Source organism: Eriocheir sinensis, chromosome 26, assembly GCF_024679095.1.
Source record: "Eriocheir sinensis breed Jianghai 21 chromosome 26, ASM2467909v1, whole genome shotgun sequence".
Lineage (NCBI taxonomy): Eukaryota > Metazoa > Arthropoda > Malacostraca > Decapoda > Varunidae > Eriocheir > Eriocheir sinensis.
The window spans coordinates 7,900,472-7,923,092 of NC_066534.1; the positions used below are offsets into that span (position 1 = coordinate 7,900,472).

Below are 22,621 nucleotides of genomic sequence, written 5' to 3' on the forward strand. Positions count from 1 at the left end.
CAGGACACATCTTTGAGTGTAGCCAAGTACTGATCAAACCAATATATGATATAACTGAGTTTCCACTAAAAACAGGGAAAATCCAAAGGGAAAAAGAACAGATATAACTCCAATTTATAAAAGTGGAAGTAAAGATGAACCATTAAATTATAGACCAGCATTTCTGGCATGCATGACATGTAAAATATACAAAAGAATAATAAAAAAACAATTCATGGAATATTTAGAAAGATAAGAAATATTATTCCCTAAAGGACAGGCTAGAAGGTGAATCTCTGGTTGCAGTCTGTGTGCCGTGTTGATAAATTTTGGTGAAACAGGTGTTATACATCAATGCCCTATCTGGCAATTTCAGGCAAAAACACAATAGTTCATAGTGCTTTTTCACTGCCAATCTTTCTTCTACATGAGGGAACAAACTAGAAGTCCCTCAGTTGCAGCATGGTGAAGATATTACGTTGGTTCAAATCTTGGCGGGACAGCGGATGACGGGAATTTCTGCCTCCCACCTTTCTCCGCCAGAGCGGAAATTCACGTAAGCCGTCCTTTACAGGTTAAGAAACAGTTTGACTTTAGAAGAGACAATCATGTGTTAAAAACTTGATAAGTTTCTCCTTTTAGAGTAATGGAAATAACACAAGAAAAGGAAGAATGGCAAGAATGCATATATCTGGATCTAAATTAGGCTTTTGATAAAGTTCCACATAAAAGATCATTATGGAAACGAAGACTGAAGGTTTGAAAGGATAGGGTAAAAATTGGATGGAAGACTATTTGAAAGGAAGAGACATGAGAACAGTGAGAAGAGACAAAAGATAAAGCTGGAGAAAAGCTAATAGTGGACTGGCACAGGGTTCAGTGCTGGCATCAATAATTATGTTTATAATTTATATAAATGACATCCCAGCAAAAGTGAACAATTACATGTTTCACAGATGATGCGAAATCATTGAGGAAAATAAGAAACCATAAGCATTGCCAGGAGTTGCAGAAAGATCTTAACAAGAAAGATGAATGGAGTAAAACATGGGAAATGGAATTAAATAATAATAAAAAATAAAAAATATCACATATGGTGAAAGGTGACCTACAGAATGGGAAATGATATTACTGTAAGAAAACAAGAGGAAAAGAACCTGGAAGTGGTGATTCAGGATGACTGGTCACCAGAGAAGCATATAAACAATATATTTGGAGATATATACAATATGCAAAGGAATATAAAAAATGGTATTTCATGACCTGAATCAACATGATGAAAAAATAATAATTACAATGATTAGATTAAAACTGAATTATGCAAAAGTTGCATTATCTGCTCACAAGAAAATACATGTGAAGAAACTGGAAAGAATACAAAGAATAGCCATATATGTACCAGAACCGTATGACCTAACTAATGAAGAAAGATTGAAAGAAATGCAACTATTAGCAGTGGAAGAAAGAGGGGAGAGGAATACTGTACTCTGTACTCAGAGGAATCAGATAATAAAGACCTATTATTGAAAAGGGTAAGGGAAGACTGAAAATTAAAAGGTCATAAGAAAATACTAAGAAAGGGAAAATGTCTTAATGACACTAAAAAATAGTTTTCCCCATAGAAAAACAAATACCTGTGATGAAACAGAAGCAGTTGGGAGCAAAGAGTGTCAATATTTAAGGAAAAACTGGACACACACACAATCACACCAATCCACATGGCATTCTCTCCTTAGGCCAGGTTCATAACACACATGGACAAAATAATATAATGCTGAACATCATTTAATATCTTTTTTTCACCTGGAAGATTTTTTTTTACCCCAAATATCCTAAGGACTTGGTAAGTAGTCATGTTATAGCTATCTATATCACAGGACAACAATTTTCTCAAAGCACACAAAAAGAACTGATGTAGGAGGTGGTGTGCAGAAATCATTTAAATACTCTCAATAGAATCTTAAGTAATACTGTTGCTTTAAATGAGTGTATCAAGACAAACAAATATAAAATCTCTAGGAACAATAGGATGAGGAAGCAGTGGTATCTACCAGTATCCAAAGATTCTTTGTGTTCTGTTGTCAAAATTTTGCCAGAAGTACTTGGACACTAGATAATCAGGATTCTTTTTGGATCAAACTAAAAAGTAACTGGACAATTATAAAAAACAAGACCAGCCATAGAAAACCAACTTTAGTCTGAGATACATTAAACTAACAAACTACTGACAAATTTGCCTTGATCATAGCTCAGCTCTGGACAGTAGAGTGGTCCATTACACTGACTACTATGTGGTGTGACCTTAACCCTGGATCACCAGCGTTGTCCGGAATCCAGTCGAGAGGCTTATTTTGTGTCGCTGAGAAAACGATGTTAGGCCTATAAGGCTAGGGGCTCCTGACATCTTAGTTTGGGTTGTGGTCTTGCCCTGTGAGGTGCTTTCATTGGGCTCATGTATGTACCATAGATATAGGGTACCATTGTTCAAAATTTCGGACATGTCTGGTGAAATCAGAAGTATAACAGTTTACTTCAAAAAAATTGTTTTCTTTGTTTATCCTTCTCCATTCTTTCGATGGCATAAGGCCTAGGGGCAAGAGAGTCCCTGTGGACGTCTGCACTAAATGTCTTGCAAGTTGAAGCAGCTTACCTCAACACTTAGGCTGGCTGTGATTTTTTAAACAAAGGTCCTAAGATTTTTTTGGCCATTTTTGCCTTTTTTTTTTTTTTTTTATGCCGATTTCAAGGTCCAATTTCATTATTACATAAGTTGAGAAATGCATCTACTTTATGTTAATAATATTGCAGCAAACTTTATACCATTTCTATGTTTTTTTTTTGCCCTGCAAAATGTCTGGAATCCCGGACAAGTTTGGTAATAAAGTACAATTTATAACGCTGGTGATCCAGGGTTGATATATTTTCAAGTTGTCATCAATTTTGCCATAGGATAACTGTCATAAACTTCTGTTAACATTCAGGATTGGATAAGAAAAACAAATAAATAAATAAACGAATAAAAAATATATTGGAATTAGAATTACTGCTGCTAAAGTAAAATACATAACTATCCTACTACAGGGTTTTAGTCAAAGCATCAATTTACACAACACGTACCTGTCTCTGGAACCATTCTTGATACCTCTTTTGCATACCAAATTTTACATCTGTACATAGGAACACAATCTTCTTCTCCATTTCTGGAGTTAATCTTACAACAAAAAATCTTCGTGAAGTTCGTGTCTGAAGAAGTTGGAGAATCCCTGTGGATAGAATAAAATGAGCTGGTTAAACAATTGAATTGGTCACTCATTAACAGGATATACAAGCATTATACATAGATTAACATCTAACTTCATTTCCATCCAAGATAATATCCTTTAGCTTTGCTGGTGGGGGAAGGCACAGAAGCTGATTATATATATGAAAGTTTCATCTTTGATTCACCTTCAGCAAGTAGTCATACCTCGGTTTATGAGTTAAATTCGTTCCAGAATTTTGCTCACAAACCAAAAAAACTCGTAAACCAAAACAAATTTCCCCATTTAAATTAATGTGAATCCAATTAATGCATCCCATATCCCAAAAAAATATTAACATAAAAATCATTTTACATGTTATTTATACAGAATAAAAGTAATTTTACAAACAAATAACAATGGTAAATAATATAAATAATCATCATTCATTATCATTTCATCAACGCCTGCTCCTAGGAGTTCCCACCAGGGGATGGCCATGGCAAAAGAGCTTCCATCTTTCTCTATCCAGACACTCCCTCCTTGCCTGCTCAAAGTTTCTCAAAGATCTTTTCCCCCCTCTCCCTAACGTACTCTTGCACCCTATCCCTTCATTTCCCTGGAGGTCGTCCTCTAGCATTCCCTCCCTCTATCTCACTCACATACACCTTTCTGATCATCTTACTCTCCTCCATTCACTCCATGTGGCCAAACCACTTTAAAGTCTGTCACTTCACTTCTTCCACCACTCCACACTTCTTCCCTTTACCCCTGTGACACATTCCAAAATGCTCGTAAACACTTTCATTACTCATTCCATCCATTCTACTCACACCACAAGCACTCTTCAAATAACTCATTTCCACTGCCTACACTCTAGACCCCTGACTTTCATTCCAGGCCCATGTTTCACTTGCATATGTGAGGGTTGGTACTATTATTGTATTTCTCAAATCCCTCTTTACCTCCATACTCACACTTCTGCCATTCATGATTCATCCCAAAGACCCTACCACCCTTCTTCCTTGCAATGCCTTTTCTCTTATCTCTCCCTCCGCACCACCATGCTTACACATAACTGATCCAAGGTACTTAAACTCACTGAACTCCTCCATTTCTTCACCATTCAAAATTATTTTGCATTCTTTTTCACATTTAATTCCCTCACTTCTACTTCACTCACAGACCATCACTTTACTTTTGTTGACATTTACTTTCAGCTTTCTCCTGTTACAGACACTATCAAAAACACTGACCAAATTTTGTAGGTCACTTTCATTTTCTGCAATGAGCACCGTGTCATCAGCAAACAGTATCGAATTCAGTACCCACTTCCTTAAATAATATAGTATATAAATATATAAAAATATAAATAATATAGTATAATAATATAAATATAAATACTATAAATACTATAGTGTAATTTATAAATAATATATTAATGATATATAATGCTGAAAACATAAAGATCGCACACTTGAACACAAAGGTAAGCGGACACGAGCACGCGGGTGCTACGTCTGTGAGTGTACAACACGGACTGAAGGCGGAGTCACACTGGGTGTTTACTTCCTACCGTTGGAGCTAGGAGCAACTGAAGTTGCCTGTACGACCAACCAGGAGCGAATTGTTGGTATGGGTAAACACTTCTGTCCTCCCGTCTTTAACCCGTAAAGTGTCAGAGACATAAAAGATACGTCTGCCACTCTCAGACATTAGAGCGTCGGAGACATATGAGATACGTCGCCCTCCTCCCATCCTTTTCTGATAAATTATGTCCTCAAAACATCTCCATATACTGCTTTCATACATTACACGCATGGTATATGCTGCCTCCTTGACCCTGTTAACATGAATATCGTCTTTTATTCCTTTTATTAGTTTTCAATCTTGTAGCGGTTTCTGCTTCATTATTTTTGTGGTAGCTGCCTCATGGCGCTTCGACACAGCTAATATGAACATACAGTAGTCCCTCGTTTATCGCGGGGGTTAGGTTCCAGAATCCCCCACGATAGACGAAAATCCGCGAAGTAGCGACTTTATATTTATTTTATTATTTATATATTTTATATATATTATTTATATAAGCACGCATATCTCTGTAAATCTCGCCTCAGCCCATGTGAACAAGGTCACCCAACTACTAGTTTCTCGAGAGATTCAAAGTCAGCTACATTTCACGGGAAACTCATCAAAATTCTAGTCAGAAACTCAGTCACCAGCATGTCGGTTACTCGTGTGGTCGGTAAGTTGTGGTCACAAGAAGAAGAGCGTATCAGCTGTTTGGTTCAGTAGCTCTCCACGTGTTTATTCCAGCATCGCAAAAAGTTCCATGAAACTAGATAAGCTTGGAGTAATCATGTTGAGCAAGTTTAGGACTTTAGTTTTGTTTAAGTGTAGCCACTGCCTCATCCTGTCTGGGTCCTCACTGACAACGTCTCGAGCATTTAACGGTAGCAAGCTGTAACACACTCTCCCTTTGTCTCCAAGCTAACCACTCACGAACCATCAAATGCCACGGTCGCTGAACCAATCAGCGCCCAGGATACAGAACACAGTGCTCTGATTGGTCACCTTCCATTCATCAGCCAGTAGTGTGCCATGTACGATTACACGTGGGCAGACTAGATCAAGCGAAAGCAGCTGTAACTGCATTTTCCATACGTGCACGTCTTTGTTTTCTCATCTGCTGTACGCTACGTATTTTATTTCAATCCAATATTCTTTTAATATGTTCTTAATAATATTTTCTTTTCTTTTTTATACTGTTTACAATTTTTTAAGCTAGAAAATGCTTCTTTTACTGCAAAATAAGTAAAATAATAGATATATTAGAATATCTCTATACCGCAAAATACCGCGATAAAGCGAAAAATATGCGATACGAAACTAAAGATTTACAATTTAAAAATCCACGATACAGCGAGACCGTGATAAGTGAACCGCAATATGGCAAGGGATTACTGTATTCTAATTTTTATTATTTACTCTCCCCATTTCTAGTGTTTTTTGATGCTTGCTGTGTTGTGGTAGTAAAACCTTGTATGGTATGAATTATGTTATGCCTTTCATTTTGTCGTAAGGGAAACAAATACATATTATTTGAAAAATATTCAAACTCTGCAAGGCAACACTCACAAGGAGTATCTGGTGGTTGCCATCGATTTGAATTTTAGACACAAACACTCTCTCTCTCTCTCTCTCTCTCTCTCTCTCTCTCTCTCTCTCTCTCTCTCTCTCTCTCAATTCTTTTTCTTTCATTATTTCTCTCTCTCTCTCTCTCACACACACACACACACACAAGCACATTCTGCACCCGGACAGCTGCAGAAAAGGAAAAACAATTACGCAAAACCAATTACATGGGAAAGGGCTTTTTTCGTGACTGTATAATTTCTTGAAGCTAAAATATGACATGTTGTTTTCCTCTCAACACAGTAACGATGTTATGCATGTCCCCAACTCACTGCTCGGTGTGAAAAAAAGAGGAAGTGAAAAAACTATATACATAAGGTTTCGCTAAGCCGCTAACTTTAGCACGGAATATCTTGTGCGCCATTATACCACTTCCAGTCAGTTCTGGGAGCAATGACAGTCATTTCCATTCCTTTCACATCATTTAAGACTGGTCTTGCCAAGAAACCAGTCCATTTAAATGTAGCAACAAGCACATAACTCGAGTGACAGCAGCACAAGCAACAACAGCCCATACTTTTTGCAAATGGCGCCATGTGGATACAGGGCGACTGGTTTGTTTAAGTTGTGGATATGGGGCAACCGACCTCGGTTGTGTGTGACACACACCCTGAAAAGTTGGAGTTGCCGGTTGCACCTAACGCCAATGCAGTTGGAGGAAAAAGGCCCAGTGTGACACCAGCTTGAGACCCCATTTCCATTGTTTTCCACTCTGAGCGCTCTCGTCTTGCGGCAAACAAAGGGAACCTACGCTCGCGTCTTTGACTTGTACAAACAAGATGCTCATACATCAAGTCACTCCTGTGTGTGTGTGTGTGGGGGAGAGAGAGAGAGAGAGAGAGAGAGAGAGAGAGAGAGAGAGAGAGAGAGAGAGAGAGAGAGAGAGAGAGAGAGAGAGAGAGAGAGAGAGAGAGAGAAAAAATTAAGAACTGCTCATGTAAATAGAGGGCAGCTGGAGAGGCCTAAAGAAAGCATTAAATTCAGTTGGAGAGGTGTACTGATATTCTTCTCTTGAAGGAGTAAGCCATTAGCAGGAAGTAACAGACAAAGGAAAGCTGTTCCAGAATTTGCCAGCAAAGGGAATGAAAGAATGAAGGTGCCAGTTAACTCTTGCACAAGGGATTTTGATTGCATAGGGATGACCTAGAGTAGAAAATAATCATTATGTGCAGCGGGGCCACAAGAGGGGTAGAGATATGCAGTTAGGCTATTATATGGACATGTTTTTAATATGACATTATTATATTATTTAATATTATATTACTGCTATAGCAATCAATGTCAAATTCTCTTAATGAATTGGCACTGAGAAAACAGTTATCACCCCTCTGCCCTTGATGTTAAGAGAAAATTAAAATTCTGGTGTTCATGGGCATCTACACACTCTACTGTGAACAGGCCAAATGGTGAGCCATCATAGATGCACAAAAAAGAGGAAAAGGCTGTCAGGTGCAATGGATATCTATTGGATTCATCCAGCAAAGGAGCATGGATTAACTTCATTGTAAATCGTGTTCCCTTTTCACATACGTGATAAAGTACCAAAGTACTTGCCTAGCATATTTTTTGTCAAGTTGAGATACTGTTTCAATCACTCCAACCATGCAGACCAAGTGTCAATTAACCCTTTCACGTCCCAATTACCAATGATGGCTCTGGCTGTTCATTGGCCTCTGAGGCTCAGAAGTACCAATGACAGCCAAAGCTGTTACTATAGGGAGGCGGTGGCTGTGTGGTCAGCGTGCTGGCGCAGCGTTCAAGAAGACGCAGGTTTGCATCCCACCCGCCACAGTAAACTAGCTGGCAATTTTTCAGTCTGTGCCGAATGGCCTAAGACTACCCACATGCTGTCTTGAAGACCATCTGTCAACCTGGACTCTAGATTCTCTTGAAAAGAGGATCAAAGATGAGCTATGGGGGATAGCATGAGCCAAGCAAGATGGCGCCACTCTAAACACTTGCCTGCACCACAACGGGCTTGGACCGACCATCAGACCCTATCAAGAAAGCCTGCTGACACCACAGGCAAAAAAAATATATATATATATATATATATATATATATATATATATATATATATATATATATATATATATATATATATATATATATATATATATATATATATATAATATATATATATATATATATATATATATATATATATATATATATATATATATATATATATATTTTTTTTGGGGGGGGGGTCGCCACAAGATGGGTGACAAGGTGATGAGCAACGATAGGGAATGCTGCCCAGCCAGTGGGCAGAGCTTAACTGGCCACAGAGTATACCTACCAGCCTACCCATGCCAGTCATGCTAGGTCAGAAGGTGCTCTCATGACCTCACCTCATATCTCTGCATTTACAATATACTGTAGAAGCTTAATTTAGCAAATTAATTCAGCCAAGCACCAGTTCACAAAATCAAATTTTCTGCTAATTTGAGAGAATGCATTTTCCGGCCCCCACTGCCCCATAACACCTTGCCACAAGGCCTCCTGTGTTTTTGTATGTTAGTACATTGAAAATAAAGGTCATAAGTAACAAAGTATGTGTTTCAATGGTGTCAGGCCTGAGAAGCTTACAGAATTTGTGTAAAACGCACACAAAAAAACTGGAAACACTGCAGTGCGCAGGTCTGGTAGCTGTGAATGACGACAACAGACTGACGCTCCATGTGGATCCCAGGGGTGGTGGTTAGTGAAAATGCACTCAATTTTTCTGCTAAATTGCATAGCAATATCGGAATGAAATTTTTCTGTTAATCGAGCTTTCTCTAAATAATATTCCGCAAAATCAATCTTTTTAGAGTATTTTTTTGATTTTTTTTTTTTGTAAATATTGTTCAGTGTGTGCAGAATGGAAAATGCTAGAACCAAAGAGATCATTGTTATTCAAGGACAAGGGTCCCACTAAGGTTATGGTGAGGCTGAGGAGCCTGCTGCCTCTTGGTCTGGTGATGCTGGAGAGCCTTCTACCTCATGTGGCTCCTTTGATGAATACGTTCAATGCCTTACGTGCTAGGAAAAGGAAAGCCTTACACCTAGAACAAGTTCATAAAATGATTGAGCTTATGTGATATACCTATGAGTGACAGGAGTGAGGATGATGAGAGTGAGGATGAGTATCATCTCACAGAAGCTGGGATAAGCATGAGTGAAGCTCTCTACTAGTCGTGGATAGTGTGGGAGAACACGTGAAGGACAAGGTGTACAAATTTTTAATATCAGCTAACTGTTACTTGCATTACTTACATTTAATGATTTTTTTCCTTTTTAAGGGTATGTCCAGAGGCAACCAAGAAAATGGTTTATTTGGATTAGTAACTAAAAAATGCATTTGATGGTAGCCGCCTACCCACGAAGTTTCATACAGTACCCTCCCGAGTTTCGCGATCCTCGAGTTTCGCGCTTAGTCCTAAATTCTTACCATCCTGACTTTCGCGCATTATCGCCCTGAGTTTCGTGCTGCTTTGATATATATACGGGTCACGTCTGCCTACCATCGGTGTCACGAACACTGCCTTAAAAGGTGGTGTCACACTGGCCATTTTCCTTCAACCATTGGGGCTATGGGCAACAGTGGTTACACGTGTGCCCAAATGGGAGTGAACTGTCGGTTGTTCGTACGGATGGTAAATGGTTGTGGGTACGAGAAACCGCACAGCTGCATGTAAACAAACATATGACGGCAGTAGCTGAGGAGTGAGGAGCAGTGGAAGATGGCCCACCAAGAGACTCGTAAAGTGGACTGGCAGACCTGCTTTGTTTACTATTTAATTGACAAGATAAAAGAACACCCCATGCTGTGGAACCACAGTTCAAAAAAAAAAATTCTACAGTCAATGAAAATTGTAGGACTCCCAGTGTTGTGTTCCTGGCTGTTCTCCCACGAACCACAAACTCTTTATATCACTCTGTACTTTTCCAGGGGGTCAATGTAATATCTTCAGGAATAAACCTCAATAGCAAGGGTTGCTGCACATAATTTTACCTAAGCCATAGAATTAACCCTTTCATTGCTAAACGCTCGCAGCAATCAGTAGTGCATTTGCTGGTGGTGCTAAACGCTCGCTGCAAGCTCCAGCTGCACTCAAATCTCCTGTGTATGAGTGTTCCAACACTATTTCTCACAACACAGGATTGCCAATCGAGTGGGTTTTCCACTAAATTTGGTGGAAAATCATATCAGCTTAGCACGGAAAATCTACGGATGAGTAACTGGTGGATGTTCTTGTCCAATATAGCAGCATTTTTGCAGTTTCACCTATCACCTGACTGATTCTTTGACCAAATAGTTGTAAATTTTGCAGTTGACAATACTACCTTGGCAGCACTTCATGGAGATGTCCGCGGTTGCCTCAATATGGCTGACTGTCGCGGACGCACTTACATAAGTGTTTACAGGCAACACCCCCTGAATGTGCATGTACATTCATAGGAAAGGCATACATAACTGAATCCTATAGATCTTGGCCTCTTCTTTCCAATGGTGTTTTTGGTTTTTAGCTGTGATGAATAGTTTTTTGAGATACAGAGGTTAAAATAGACCCCCCTCCCCCCGTTGGGCTGCCAGAGTGCGCCTGAGGGGATAGTCGCTTCCTCGCCATGCGCAGCAAAAGGGTTAAGTCTGACATCACCACCAGGAGTAAATGACTGGCCGCACCCTTAAACCTACTATGACAAAGTACACTTACTCAGTGTCAATATTAAACCAATTTGAACTTTCTACGATCATTGACAACTTAACGGAAACCCTACTGCCTTGATCACAATCTGCTACACTATGTCTACTGCAGTTTGTTCCCAATAAACTCTCTTGTAGCTAGTCTTTTTAATGTTGAGTAAGAAGGTATTACTAACTACATTCTTAGTTACATTGGTCAAGTAGTCACTGAGCAACAGTGGCAACGCCAAATACTTTGGGCCAAGTGCCCCCGCAAACATCTGGCAATTTTTAATCATCACTAAGAGGCAAACTATTACCCACATTTTGTTCAGATCATCAATCAACTTTAACTCCAGCAACTTTGGCCAAGAGGAGCGCCAGGAGGCAGTATTGGCCAAGCATTAAGCTTATGCCACAAGAACCACTTTAAATTAACTAATGGCTGAGGCCATCCACCAGATACTAAAAGAGAGCCTACTGATGCTACAGGCAGCAAAAATGGATAAATAAATAAACAAACTAAAATAAAATAAATAAAAAGATGAATACATAATCATAATCATAATAATAATAAAAATAAAAATAAAGAATGTATGGATAGTACTTAAATTTAACCAATTATCTCACCTGTAAAGCCAGTGGACAATGAGGTGGGGTTGTGAATCAAATCTTTCCAGAAGGCTTCAATCTCCTGAATTTTTGCAATGTTTTGAAGGAGTCGAAGGAGGTCTCTTCCAATCATTAGGCAGTCCTAGAAAGAAGTTCAATTTAAGTCCACTATGTTTTGTGAAATACTTAATAGTAACAGCACTCTGAGCATTTCCTCTCTAATGCTCCCCTTCATCTTAATATATCCTTTGCAGATAAAACCAACTGTTCATTTGCCCAGTCTTCCTACTCCTTCTCTTCTTTCACAGCTGACATACATATCGAATGCAGCCACACATACTTTGAAAGCTCAGCTGTTACCTTGGCTACACATTTCAAACTTCTCGATTATAACTTTAAATGCTCTTTAGCGTTTCAAAGGCTCCACTCCCCACCTTGATTGTGTAACGAAGTACTGATATGATGATGATTGTAATAATAATTCATTAATGATCATGACTGCAATGATCATGATGGTTAAACAAATAATTAGAGCTGAATAAAAAGTTATGTGACTAACCTGAAATCTTTCTCTGAGAAGACCTACAACAAAGGCAACTTCTTTTTGCCTGAGGCCTGCAAACTGTGGGCCACTGTGGTCCTCCAGGATGCGTAGGTAAGTGTATGTTACTGATGCAACAATGACAGGAAACTTGTCCAACCACGGCCTGCAGAAAATATTTGGATTAGAAAAAGTTAAGGCATTCTCATTTCATTATGAGCCTACCAAAAACAAAATATGTGATGCCTTGCTTACTCCATGAAAATCTCCATATCTGTAACAACTTCTCACTTCTAGTATGCAAAGTTATGAAGACTCCCTTTTCTTCTTTTACTAATAGCAAAGCTTGTCTGATGCCCCAAAATTAGATTACTTATAACTTGCAGTTAAATAGTTCCACTTCTGGAGCTTTCATCATTAACTCTTCCCATATTCCCCTCATTTTGTTAGGTTTCAGTTTCAGATACACCATTTAATTATCATATATTCTGACATATAAGATGACTATTGAACCTCACAATTATAAGCCAGAGTTTATACAGTAAATCCATGCTGTTGAGGACTTCAATGTAACAAATTTTACCTTTAATGAACTTCTGGGGCCAGCCAGGTATATACAGGGATTTACCAGACAAGTTCGGTAAAGAGGGGGTTGGGTCAGTGGTGGGCCGGCCAAACATGTACATGCATGTTGGTCAGTGGCAGTGGAAACAAAGCCAAGTGGGCAGTGCACACTTAATCAGTCTAGGTTTGCCCATCCAACTATAAACACCTATGCTCTCGCCACCGCTACCATCTTGGCAAGACTTGGTAGTTCCAATGCGTTATGTTGCACAACATTGTGTGGCTAAAGGGTCTCCCAAACGAAGGGTTGGGGTATGGCGTGTGCATGAGGACGGAGGCGTAGGTGGAGAGGGTAGGAGGCAAGGGAACGTGTCTCTATCCGCAGCAGGACCTTTGATTTTTTTTTTTTCGTAAATTTCGACTTACTACCAATGCCACTTACAACTAGTGTGTCGGTCCTGACCCCATCGTAACTCAAGGACTACCTGTATTTTCAGAATCGCAGTAAAACCCCTAGGAACCAGCAACTGCAGGGATTCAGAGGTGCCGGATAAGCAAAATTCTGGATACTTGGGGTATATTCCCAAGTTACCCATGTAATTTCATAATTTCATCCAACCAAACATGTTTACATAGGTATGATCCACTCGGAAATAAATCCCCTGACCACATGTATGTGTGTATATACAGTTCTCTGCTTCTCTAAATATATTACCCTTCCTTCCTCTCTCTTCCCAGTCTTGAAAGTGCACTTGGTCAAAGTCAGGAGCTTCCATCATTATTGGCTACGGAGTGGCCTAGAAAACATTGTAACACACACACACACACACACACACACACACTAATTTATAAATTGTGGAATAAAACGGGAGAAGTAGATAACGAGGAGTTGCTACTAAGAGAAGTAAGAAACACCAACAACACACGAGGACACAGCAAAAAATTGAGAAAAGGAAAATGCTTGAGAGATATAAAAAATATAGCTTCCCACAAATTAACAACGAGGTTTGGAACAGACTAAGTGAGGATGTAGTATCGGCGAAGAGTGTGCATAACTTTAAGGAAAAACTGGAAAAGTACAGATATGGAAACGGGACCACACGGGTATAAGCCCAAGCCCTGTAAAATTACAACAATCTTGCAGAATTTCAGTCTTTACTATTTCTTATGTGTTTCAGCAATTTCGCATCGTCTGCAAACAAACTCATGTAATTATTTACTTTTTCCGGCATTTCATTTATATATACAGGTAACTCGATTTATGCGAGTTTGGTTTACGAGTTTTTGAAATAACGCGGGGTCCAAAATCCAAATAAATGTTTAATTTACACGTTTTTTCCACTTATACGCTATATTTTATGGAGTGGCCACCAGATGTCTCACGCAACTGGACTCACACGGCACCGCGGCCACACAGCTGAGCTCAGTTCTTCCCGCGTGCCACTTGAACAACAATACAGTGCCCACGCTGCCACGCTACTCAACAATAGGGGTGGGCAGGTACCGGTACCAGTACTGGTACTAATAGTACCAGCTATACGGTACGTTACCGGTACCAGACTGCTCGGTACCAGTACCAATACTAGCCAGTCGCTCATGATGTCTCTCATTTCTTCCTCACACGAGTGAGGCTGAGACTGAGTGCCTGAGTGGATATCTCAGTGATATGGATATTCTCTCTCTCTCTCTCTCTCCACTGAATGAAGTGAATATTTATTTTTCGATAGAAACCTACCTCGTTTGATTTACATTGTTTTTGATTTACGTGACCTCTTCAAGGACACAATACTCACGTAAATCGAGAGTTACCTGTACTAGGAAAAGTATTCCTGCCAGTACCGGTCCTAGAGGCACCCCACTATCTACATTTCTCCATTCCAATTTCATGTTGTTTACCACTGTTCTCATTTCTCTTCCCTTTAAGTAACTTTCCATCCACTTTTTCATTTTCCCTTTCAATCCTCCTCTATTTTCCAGCTTCCATAATAGTCTTGCATGTGGACCTTTGTCGAAAACCTTCTTCAAGTCCAAGTACACGCAGTCTACCCATCCATACCTCTCCTGTGTTATGTCTGTCACTCTCGAGTAAAAGCTTAATAAGTTTGTTATACATGAATGCCCTTGTCTAAAGCCATACTGTTTTTGTCCATTGTTTCTTGATTACTTTTTCACATATTTTACAAACTATACTGGTCAATAACACTGGTCTAAAGTTCAGAGGTTCTTCCTTTTTCCCGTTTTTATACAGGGTGTCCTGCGAGTTATGATACACAGTCAAAGATATGATACTTCACCTTATTCTAAGACAGAAATACTCTATACACATATGCTGTTTTTTGCTATAAATTGAGGTTGTTTAAATGTGTGGCGGGTGTGTTGCGGGAACCACTCCGCCGTAGGAATGCAGGGAAGACTATGGGACTATGTCGAGCAGCCTGGAGTGAGGAACACTTATTCGTACACCATACCTCTTCAGAGCTCCTGAATGGCTAAGCCTCAAAAGATTGAATTTTTTTTGTGAGCCTGTTATGTGAAAATAATGCATACATGCAGTATGGAGGCGGGGCAGCAGGAGGGAGATCAGCTGATCGTCACTCTCCTGCCCGCAGTGAGTTGCCACGTTATCTTAAATGTAGTTGACTATGATAGTATTGCTGAGAGCTACATTGAATTTCTTTCCATTTAAAAACAGATCCAAAAAGTTTTTTCATTTAAAAAGTGTCCTCTCCAACAGCTTCAAGGTGTATGTTTTCGGAAGAACGGTTTGCCACTGTAGGCTAACTGGCGCCGCAGAGACAGCCTTCCCTACACTGGTGTCAGAGGCTCCCACCACAGTAGTATTGTGGCTACTGGTTGTCGTTTTAACATCTGCATTTTCCTGCTGCAGCACCAGCGTTTCCATCCCAGAATCCATATTAGATAAATATCATATCAATACTAAATACCATAAGTACTGTAAGCAACTCACTGCAGGCAGGAGCTTGGAGGAAGAATACATGTATTATTCCTCCAAGGGCAGGAGTGACGATCAGCTGATCTGCCTCCTGCCGCCCTGCCTCACTACATGTAAGCTATACATTATTTTCACATAACAAGCTCACAAAATAATTCAATCATTTGAGGATTAGCTTTTCAGAAGCTTTGAAGTGATTTGGTGTATGAATAAGTGTTCCTCACTCCAGGCTGCTCCACATCGTCCCATAGTCTTCCCTGCATCCGTATCGCGGAGCTGTTCCCGTAACACACTCGCCACACATTTAAACAACCTCAATTTATAGCAAAACAAAGCAAAAAACAGCATATGTGTATTGAGTATTTCTATCTTAGAATGAGGTGAAGTATAATATCCTTGAGTTTGTACCATAACTCACAGGACACCATGTATATATGGACCACCTCAGCCCTTCGCCATTCCTTCAGTACTTTACCAGTTAATAACGAGCACTTTATGATATCATATACCGGTCCAACCAGCTGATTTCTGCATTCTTTCAAAATAAAACCTGAAACTCCATCCAGTCCTATTGCTTTGCTCTCTTCCAGCTCCTCCATTATCTTATATACCTCTTCTTTAGTTACTATTACTGCCTCCATTTGAACATTCATCTTGTCAACTTGTGGTTCATTAAATTTTTATTCTTTTGTAAAAACTTGTTGAAACTTCTTGTTTAGCAGCTCAGTTGTGTCTTTAGGATATTTTATTATCTTATTTCCATCTATCAGTCTTTCTATTTTTTCCTTTGGTTTGATTTTTCCATTTATAAATCTATAAAACAATATAGGTTCCTCCTTACACTTTTCAAAAACATCCTTTTCGTATCCTTTCTCTTTCTCCCTCCTTATTTTCACATATTCATTTCTTGCCATCTTAAAGTCTTCTTTGTTTCTGGTGCTTATTTCTTTTCCATCTTTTCCACGCTTTGTCTCTCTTTTTCTTTGCACTTGCACATTTTGCATTAAACTAATCTTGCTTTCCTCTTTCTATTGGTTTATATAATGGTTTATATAAAGGGCTTTCTATTGGTTTATATAAAGGGATGAAGAGTATATTAGGGAGAGGGGGGAAAGATCTTTGAGAAACTTTGAGCAGGCAAGGAGGGTGTGTCTGGATAGAGAAAGCTGGAAACTCTTCTGCTGTGGCCATCCCCTGGTGGGAGCTCCTAGGAGCAGGCGTCAATGAAATGATGATGATGATGATTACATATTTTTTGATTCCTGTCTCATATGCCTCAATGAAAATACCATACTTTTCCTGCACCTCATTTGTTCTTTTTAACTTTTCCCAGTTCATCTTTTCATAATGTGTGTGTATTTACCTAGTTGTATCATACGGGAAAAGAGCTACGCTCGAGCTGTCCCATTTCCATATCCTCTCTTATCCAACTTTTCCTTAAAATCATGAATGTTTCTTGCACAAACCACCTCCTCCCCTAGTCCATTCCACAGCTCAATGCTTCTGTTTGGGAAGCTAAACTTTTTCACATCTCGCCTACACGTGGTCGCCCTCAACTTCTTTCCATGTCCTCTCGTTTCTCTCTCGCTCCACACGCACAGGTCCTCTCTGTCCAGATTCTCCACCCCACTTGCCACCCTGTACACCGCTATCAGGTCTCCTCTTTCTCTTCTTCTCTCCAGGGTTGTGAGCCCCATGCTATTGAGTCTCTCCTCGTAACTCCGATCCCTAAGTTGCCACTCTCTGTACTCTTTCCAGCTTTCTTATGTTCTTTTCGTGAGGAGACCAGACCACTGCTGCATACACCAACCTTGGCCTTATCATTGTAACTATTATTTTCTTCATCATCTCATCCAAATACACAAATGCCATCCTTATGTTCTTCAGCAAATTCATAGTTTCTCCCGTTATCCTGTTGATGTGTTTGTCCAGTGACATGTTCTCTGAGAGTCACTCCCAAATCTTTTTCTTCCATTCCTCTGCATATTATCTCACTGTGTGTGTGTGTGTGTGTGTGTGTGTGTGTGTAGTGTGTGTATGGTGTGTGTGTGTAGTGTGTGTATGGTGTGTGTGTAGTGTATGGTGTGTGTGTATGGTGTGTGTGTAGTGTGTGTATGGTGTGTGTGTAGTGTGTGTGTGTGTGTAGTGTGTGTATGGTGTGTGTGTAGTGTGTGTATGGTGTGTGTGTAGTGTGTGTGTGTGTGTAGTGTGTGCATGTGTAGTGTGTGTGTGTAGTGTGTGTGTGTGTGTGTGTGTAGTGTGTGTATGGTGTATGTATAGTGTGTGTGTGTGTAGTGTGTGCATGTCTATGTGTGTGTGTGTTCACCACGGCCTGATCACGAGTTGGACTCACAATCGCAAGCGAGTATCCTCCCGAGATGAGCAAGCTCATGCTCATTATAGTCAGTCTATGGGTATTGCCAGGACCTCACACACCACACACCCCATCCCCCTTGCTCAAGGGAGGACAGCTACCACTCCTAGTCAACAGAAAGAATCCGACCTCAGCGGGGCTCGAACTGCCGCCAGTCAGGCCATGAAGCCTGGCATTGCAGCACTCTAACCAACTGAGCTACAGGAGCAGTGTGTGTGTCTGTGTGTGTGTGTGTGTGTGTGTGTGTGTGTGTGTGTGTGTGTGTGTGTGAGGGGGAGAGGTTTATCTAAAGTGAATAGGAGTGTGGCTGGAACAGGGAAAATTTGAGACTTCTGCTGTGACCACCCTCTCAGGGAGAAGTACCCAGGCACACACACACACACACACACATATATATATATATATATATATATATATATATATATATATATATATATATATATATATATATATATATATATATATATGTATATATAAATATATATATATATTTATATATATATATATATATATATGTATATATATATATATATATACATATATATATATATTTATATATATATATATATATATATACATATATATACAGTAAACCCCGCTTAAGTCGGACCCGAATAAGCCGAATATCGGACAAGTCGGACACTCGGGAATTTTTTTTTACGTTGTATTCCGAGTGCACCGGTAGGCATTTTTTGCTCTTTGAGTAATCTTAAGCCACTCAGCTTATAAACTGGCTAAAATACCCCTGGGGTGCATTTGAGAGAGTGACTCGGACCGCCCCGGGCGCCCAGACGACCCGGACCCCTGTATCAAACGCTTTAGTGCGGCTCTCAGTTAAGCTTTGTCATTGCTATGATAATGGCATCTCACTGGCAGCAAAATGGCGTCCGCTGCTCTCTCTCTCTAGCTGTTCTGGCAGCAAAATGGCGTCTGCTGATCTTCCTGACGACGTTTAAACATGCATCACAAGCTGTTCTGGCTGACGAGCTCCTTGCAACAGAGGATGAAAAGGAAGCTGCAGTGGTTATGGTAGCACAGAGAGGTGAAATGCAATGGAAGCACTTGTGTGTTTGTTTTGGGCTGCCATATTTGCTGATGATGTCATCACAGCACGGAGGCGCTCCACCTCTCCAAATTGGGCTGGTCCGATTTGGCAACTCGTGCTGCAGTGTCACGCGTTTGAGAGGACCCGGGGCGATCCGGGCGGCCCGAGTCACTCTCTCAAACGCAGCCCTGATAGCTCTTACATTGTCTGAGTCATTTGAGGAGTTGTCCGAGCCGTTGGAGACGCGAAACGGGCGCATGTGCCGCGGCACTTCCGGCGCCAAGATCAGTGTTTACACAGCTGACTTTGCAAGCGCGTGGCAGTGTCTCCCTCATCTTTCGCTCGCTCTGTAGCCCTTATTGTTGCCTTTGTAATTCTACCATGGCTTCTAAGGGCAAGGCTGTGTCTTCCACATCAGTTAGGAAGCTGAAGATGCTATTCGTGGCAGACAAAATGGCTGTTATACAGGACCATGAGAGAGGTGTGAGCCGTGCCGAGCTCATGGTACACGATGCGCGCGTATGTGTGTGTGTGTGTGTGTGTGTGTGTACGCCGCGTGTGCATGTGTGTGAGTGCGCGCCAAGTATGTAGTACAGGTAACTCTCGATTTACGCGAGTATTGTGTCCTTGAAGAGGTCGCGTAAATCAAAAACAATGTAAATCTAACAAGAGGTAGGTTTCTATCAAAAAATAAATATTCACTTCATTCAGTGGAGAGAGAGAGAGAGAGAGAGAGAGAGAGAATATCCATAGCACTCTCAGCCTCACTCGTGTGAGGAAGAAATGAGGGACACCATGAGCGAGTGGCAAGTATTGGTACCGGTACCGAGCAGTCTGGTACCGGTACCGTACCGTATAGCTGGTACCGGTACCTGCCAACCCCTGTTGTTGAGTAGCGTGGCAGCGTGGGTACTGTATTGTTGTTCAAGTGGCGCGCGGGAAGAACTGAGCTCAGCTGTGTGGCTGCGGTGCCGTGTGAGTCCAGTTGCGTGAGACATCTGGTGGCCACTCCATAAAATATCGCGTATAAGTGAAAAAAAACGTGTAAATTAAACATTTATTTGGATTTGGGACCCCGTGTTATTTAAAAAACGAGTAAACCAAACTCGCGTAAATCGAGTTACCTGTACCTATTTACGTAATGCATTACACAGACCATTTCAACTGTCTGTGGTAACAGGCGTGCAAAATGTGAAGAAGAAAAATCCCTCGGGTAACTCAGATTGGCTTTCCCCCCAATTGGTCCGACTAATGCGGGGTATACTGTATATATATATATATATATATATATATATATATATATATATATATATATATATATATATATATATATATATATATATATATATATATATATATATATATATATATATATATATATATATATATATATATATATATATATATATATATATATATATATATATATATATATATATATATATATATATATATATATATATATATATATATATATATATATATATATATATATATATATATATATATATATATATATATATATATATATATATATATATATATATATATATATATATATATATATATATATATATATATATATATATATATATATATATATATATATATATATATAATATATATATATATATATATATATATATATATATATATATATATATATATATATATATATTCAGATAGATAAGAGCTACCGTGTATAAATAGACACACACAGAATAAAATACAAAATCAAATTTAAATATATATAAATATATATAAATTGAGAGACAAAGATATATAAAACTTAACAGTTGTGAAAACATTGACAAAGACATTATCAAGCATATGTTTTTACCTTATAAATTTCAAGATACATGTGAAACTTTCATATTTGTATGCCAGAGTATGCTATAGTCATTATTTCCAATCCATGCACAACTCACCTATTTTCTCTTAATATATCTACTAAACTTTCGGCCAACCACACATTCTTCGGTGAAACATCCCCACCAGCAATCTGTCTGAGGAGGCACCACACCACTCCCTCCACATTGTTTATTCCTGTCTTGACCAGTTCCCGTACCAGCCACAGCAGCTGTCTTCTTGTGCTCTCTGATAACCGGGAGAACCGTTCACCAATAATCTGGTGTATGAGTGTCTCGGTCACTACCTTCAGGGAGTCACGGGACACAAGGGTCAGATCATGGTAATGCTGCAATGTAAATGAGTCAAGTAAGTGACTTATTCAAGCCTGTGTGAATACAGAAATCTTTCCCTTGCTAACTCTGCATTTATCTCAAACCATAACAATCTACTCAAACTGCTGTAACACTGTGAATCTATAAAGCACATTTCATACATATTGAAAACTTCATGAGATCTACATAACCAATCATATAAAGTCCCACTTCATATTCTGTTTGCTACTTCCTTAGTTTGCTTTGAAGAGCTGATGCTGATCATCTATTTGATTATGATATTATATTTTCTCTTGAGTAATGTCATTCCCTCCCGTCACTCATTCAAAGCCTGATCATGTAGTGGACTCCCAATTGACAAGCAGTACCCTACTGGAGAGCAGAAAGTTCAATATGCAATCTGAGTAGACCTGGGATCTCACAAACCACACACCACCATCACCCCTGCTCAGTGAAACCCTTTTTAGTCTAAGCAAGGCATAAATCTAAGCCTGGCAGGTGACAGGCTTACTATATAGTTTCCACTGCACAATGTGTGTGACTGTGTAATAATAATATTAATAATAATAAATGTTTTATTAAAATTAGGCACCTGTTAGGCTGGATATTTACAGATACTGAATCTAAAAACTAATACAAGGCTATAATAATAATAAAAAAAAGGGAGAGGGGATGGTTTGGGAGGGTAGGGGGATGCTAATAACAGAGACAAAAGGGGATGGGGGATGGTGTGGTGGGGGCAGAGAGGATAGCAGCAAAGTGCTAATCCACACTGCAGCACTTTTGATTGACAGGGCTATTACTGATGCTCTTTATCATCCACACTATCACTGGTACAGCACTTAGATTGTAGCGGTCAGTACACGGCAGAGTTACTGATTTTTTTATATTTATTTATTAGTTAATATATTTAAACGAACGTAAACCTCTATATTCTGAACATTAGTTTAAAGCAGGGGTGTGGAGTCGGAGTTAAAAATTTCAGACTCCGACTCCGGGAAATTCTATTCTAAAGTTGCGACTCCGACTCCGGTCCCCCTACCCCTGCCTCTCTACTGCAATTATTATTATTATTATCTTTTTTTTTTTTTTTTTTTAGGTGCTGTCTGTAGTGCCGGTAGATTGACGCCCTCTTGGACAGACCCAGCCAGAGAATAGTTTTGAACCGACCGCACCCGGTAACTGCACAATACTGTAGTCTGTTCCACGAAGGCTGGCAGAGATTTTCCTTCAGGGGTGGACTCGTGGGTTTGGCATCAATGAT

General features: G+C 39.6%; 1 protein-coding gene across 4 annotated transcripts in view; it reads right to left on the reverse strand.

Moving 5' to 3' along the window:
* LOC127003736 (integrator complex subunit 3-like) overlaps positions 1 to 22,621 on the reverse strand; it is a 141,927-nt gene that overhangs the window by 84,241 nt on the left and 35,065 nt on the right. For 2 of the 4 annotated variants that reach the window (XM_050870702.1, XM_050870700.1), the window contains exons 3-6: positions 21,103 to 21,371; positions 12,257 to 12,404; positions 11,716 to 11,839; positions 3,097 to 3,242 (exon numbers count right to left, since the gene is read on the reverse strand). In XM_050870702.1, coding sequence (XP_050726659.1) covers positions 3,097 to 3,242; positions 11,716 to 11,839; positions 12,257 to 12,404; positions 21,103 to 21,371 — 687 coding nt within the window. The remainder of the gene's footprint in view (positions 1 to 3,096; positions 3,243 to 11,715; positions 11,840 to 12,256; positions 12,405 to 21,102; positions 21,372 to 22,621) is intronic. The other 2 variants (XM_050870701.1, XM_050870703.1) reach the window with 2 other exon arrangements.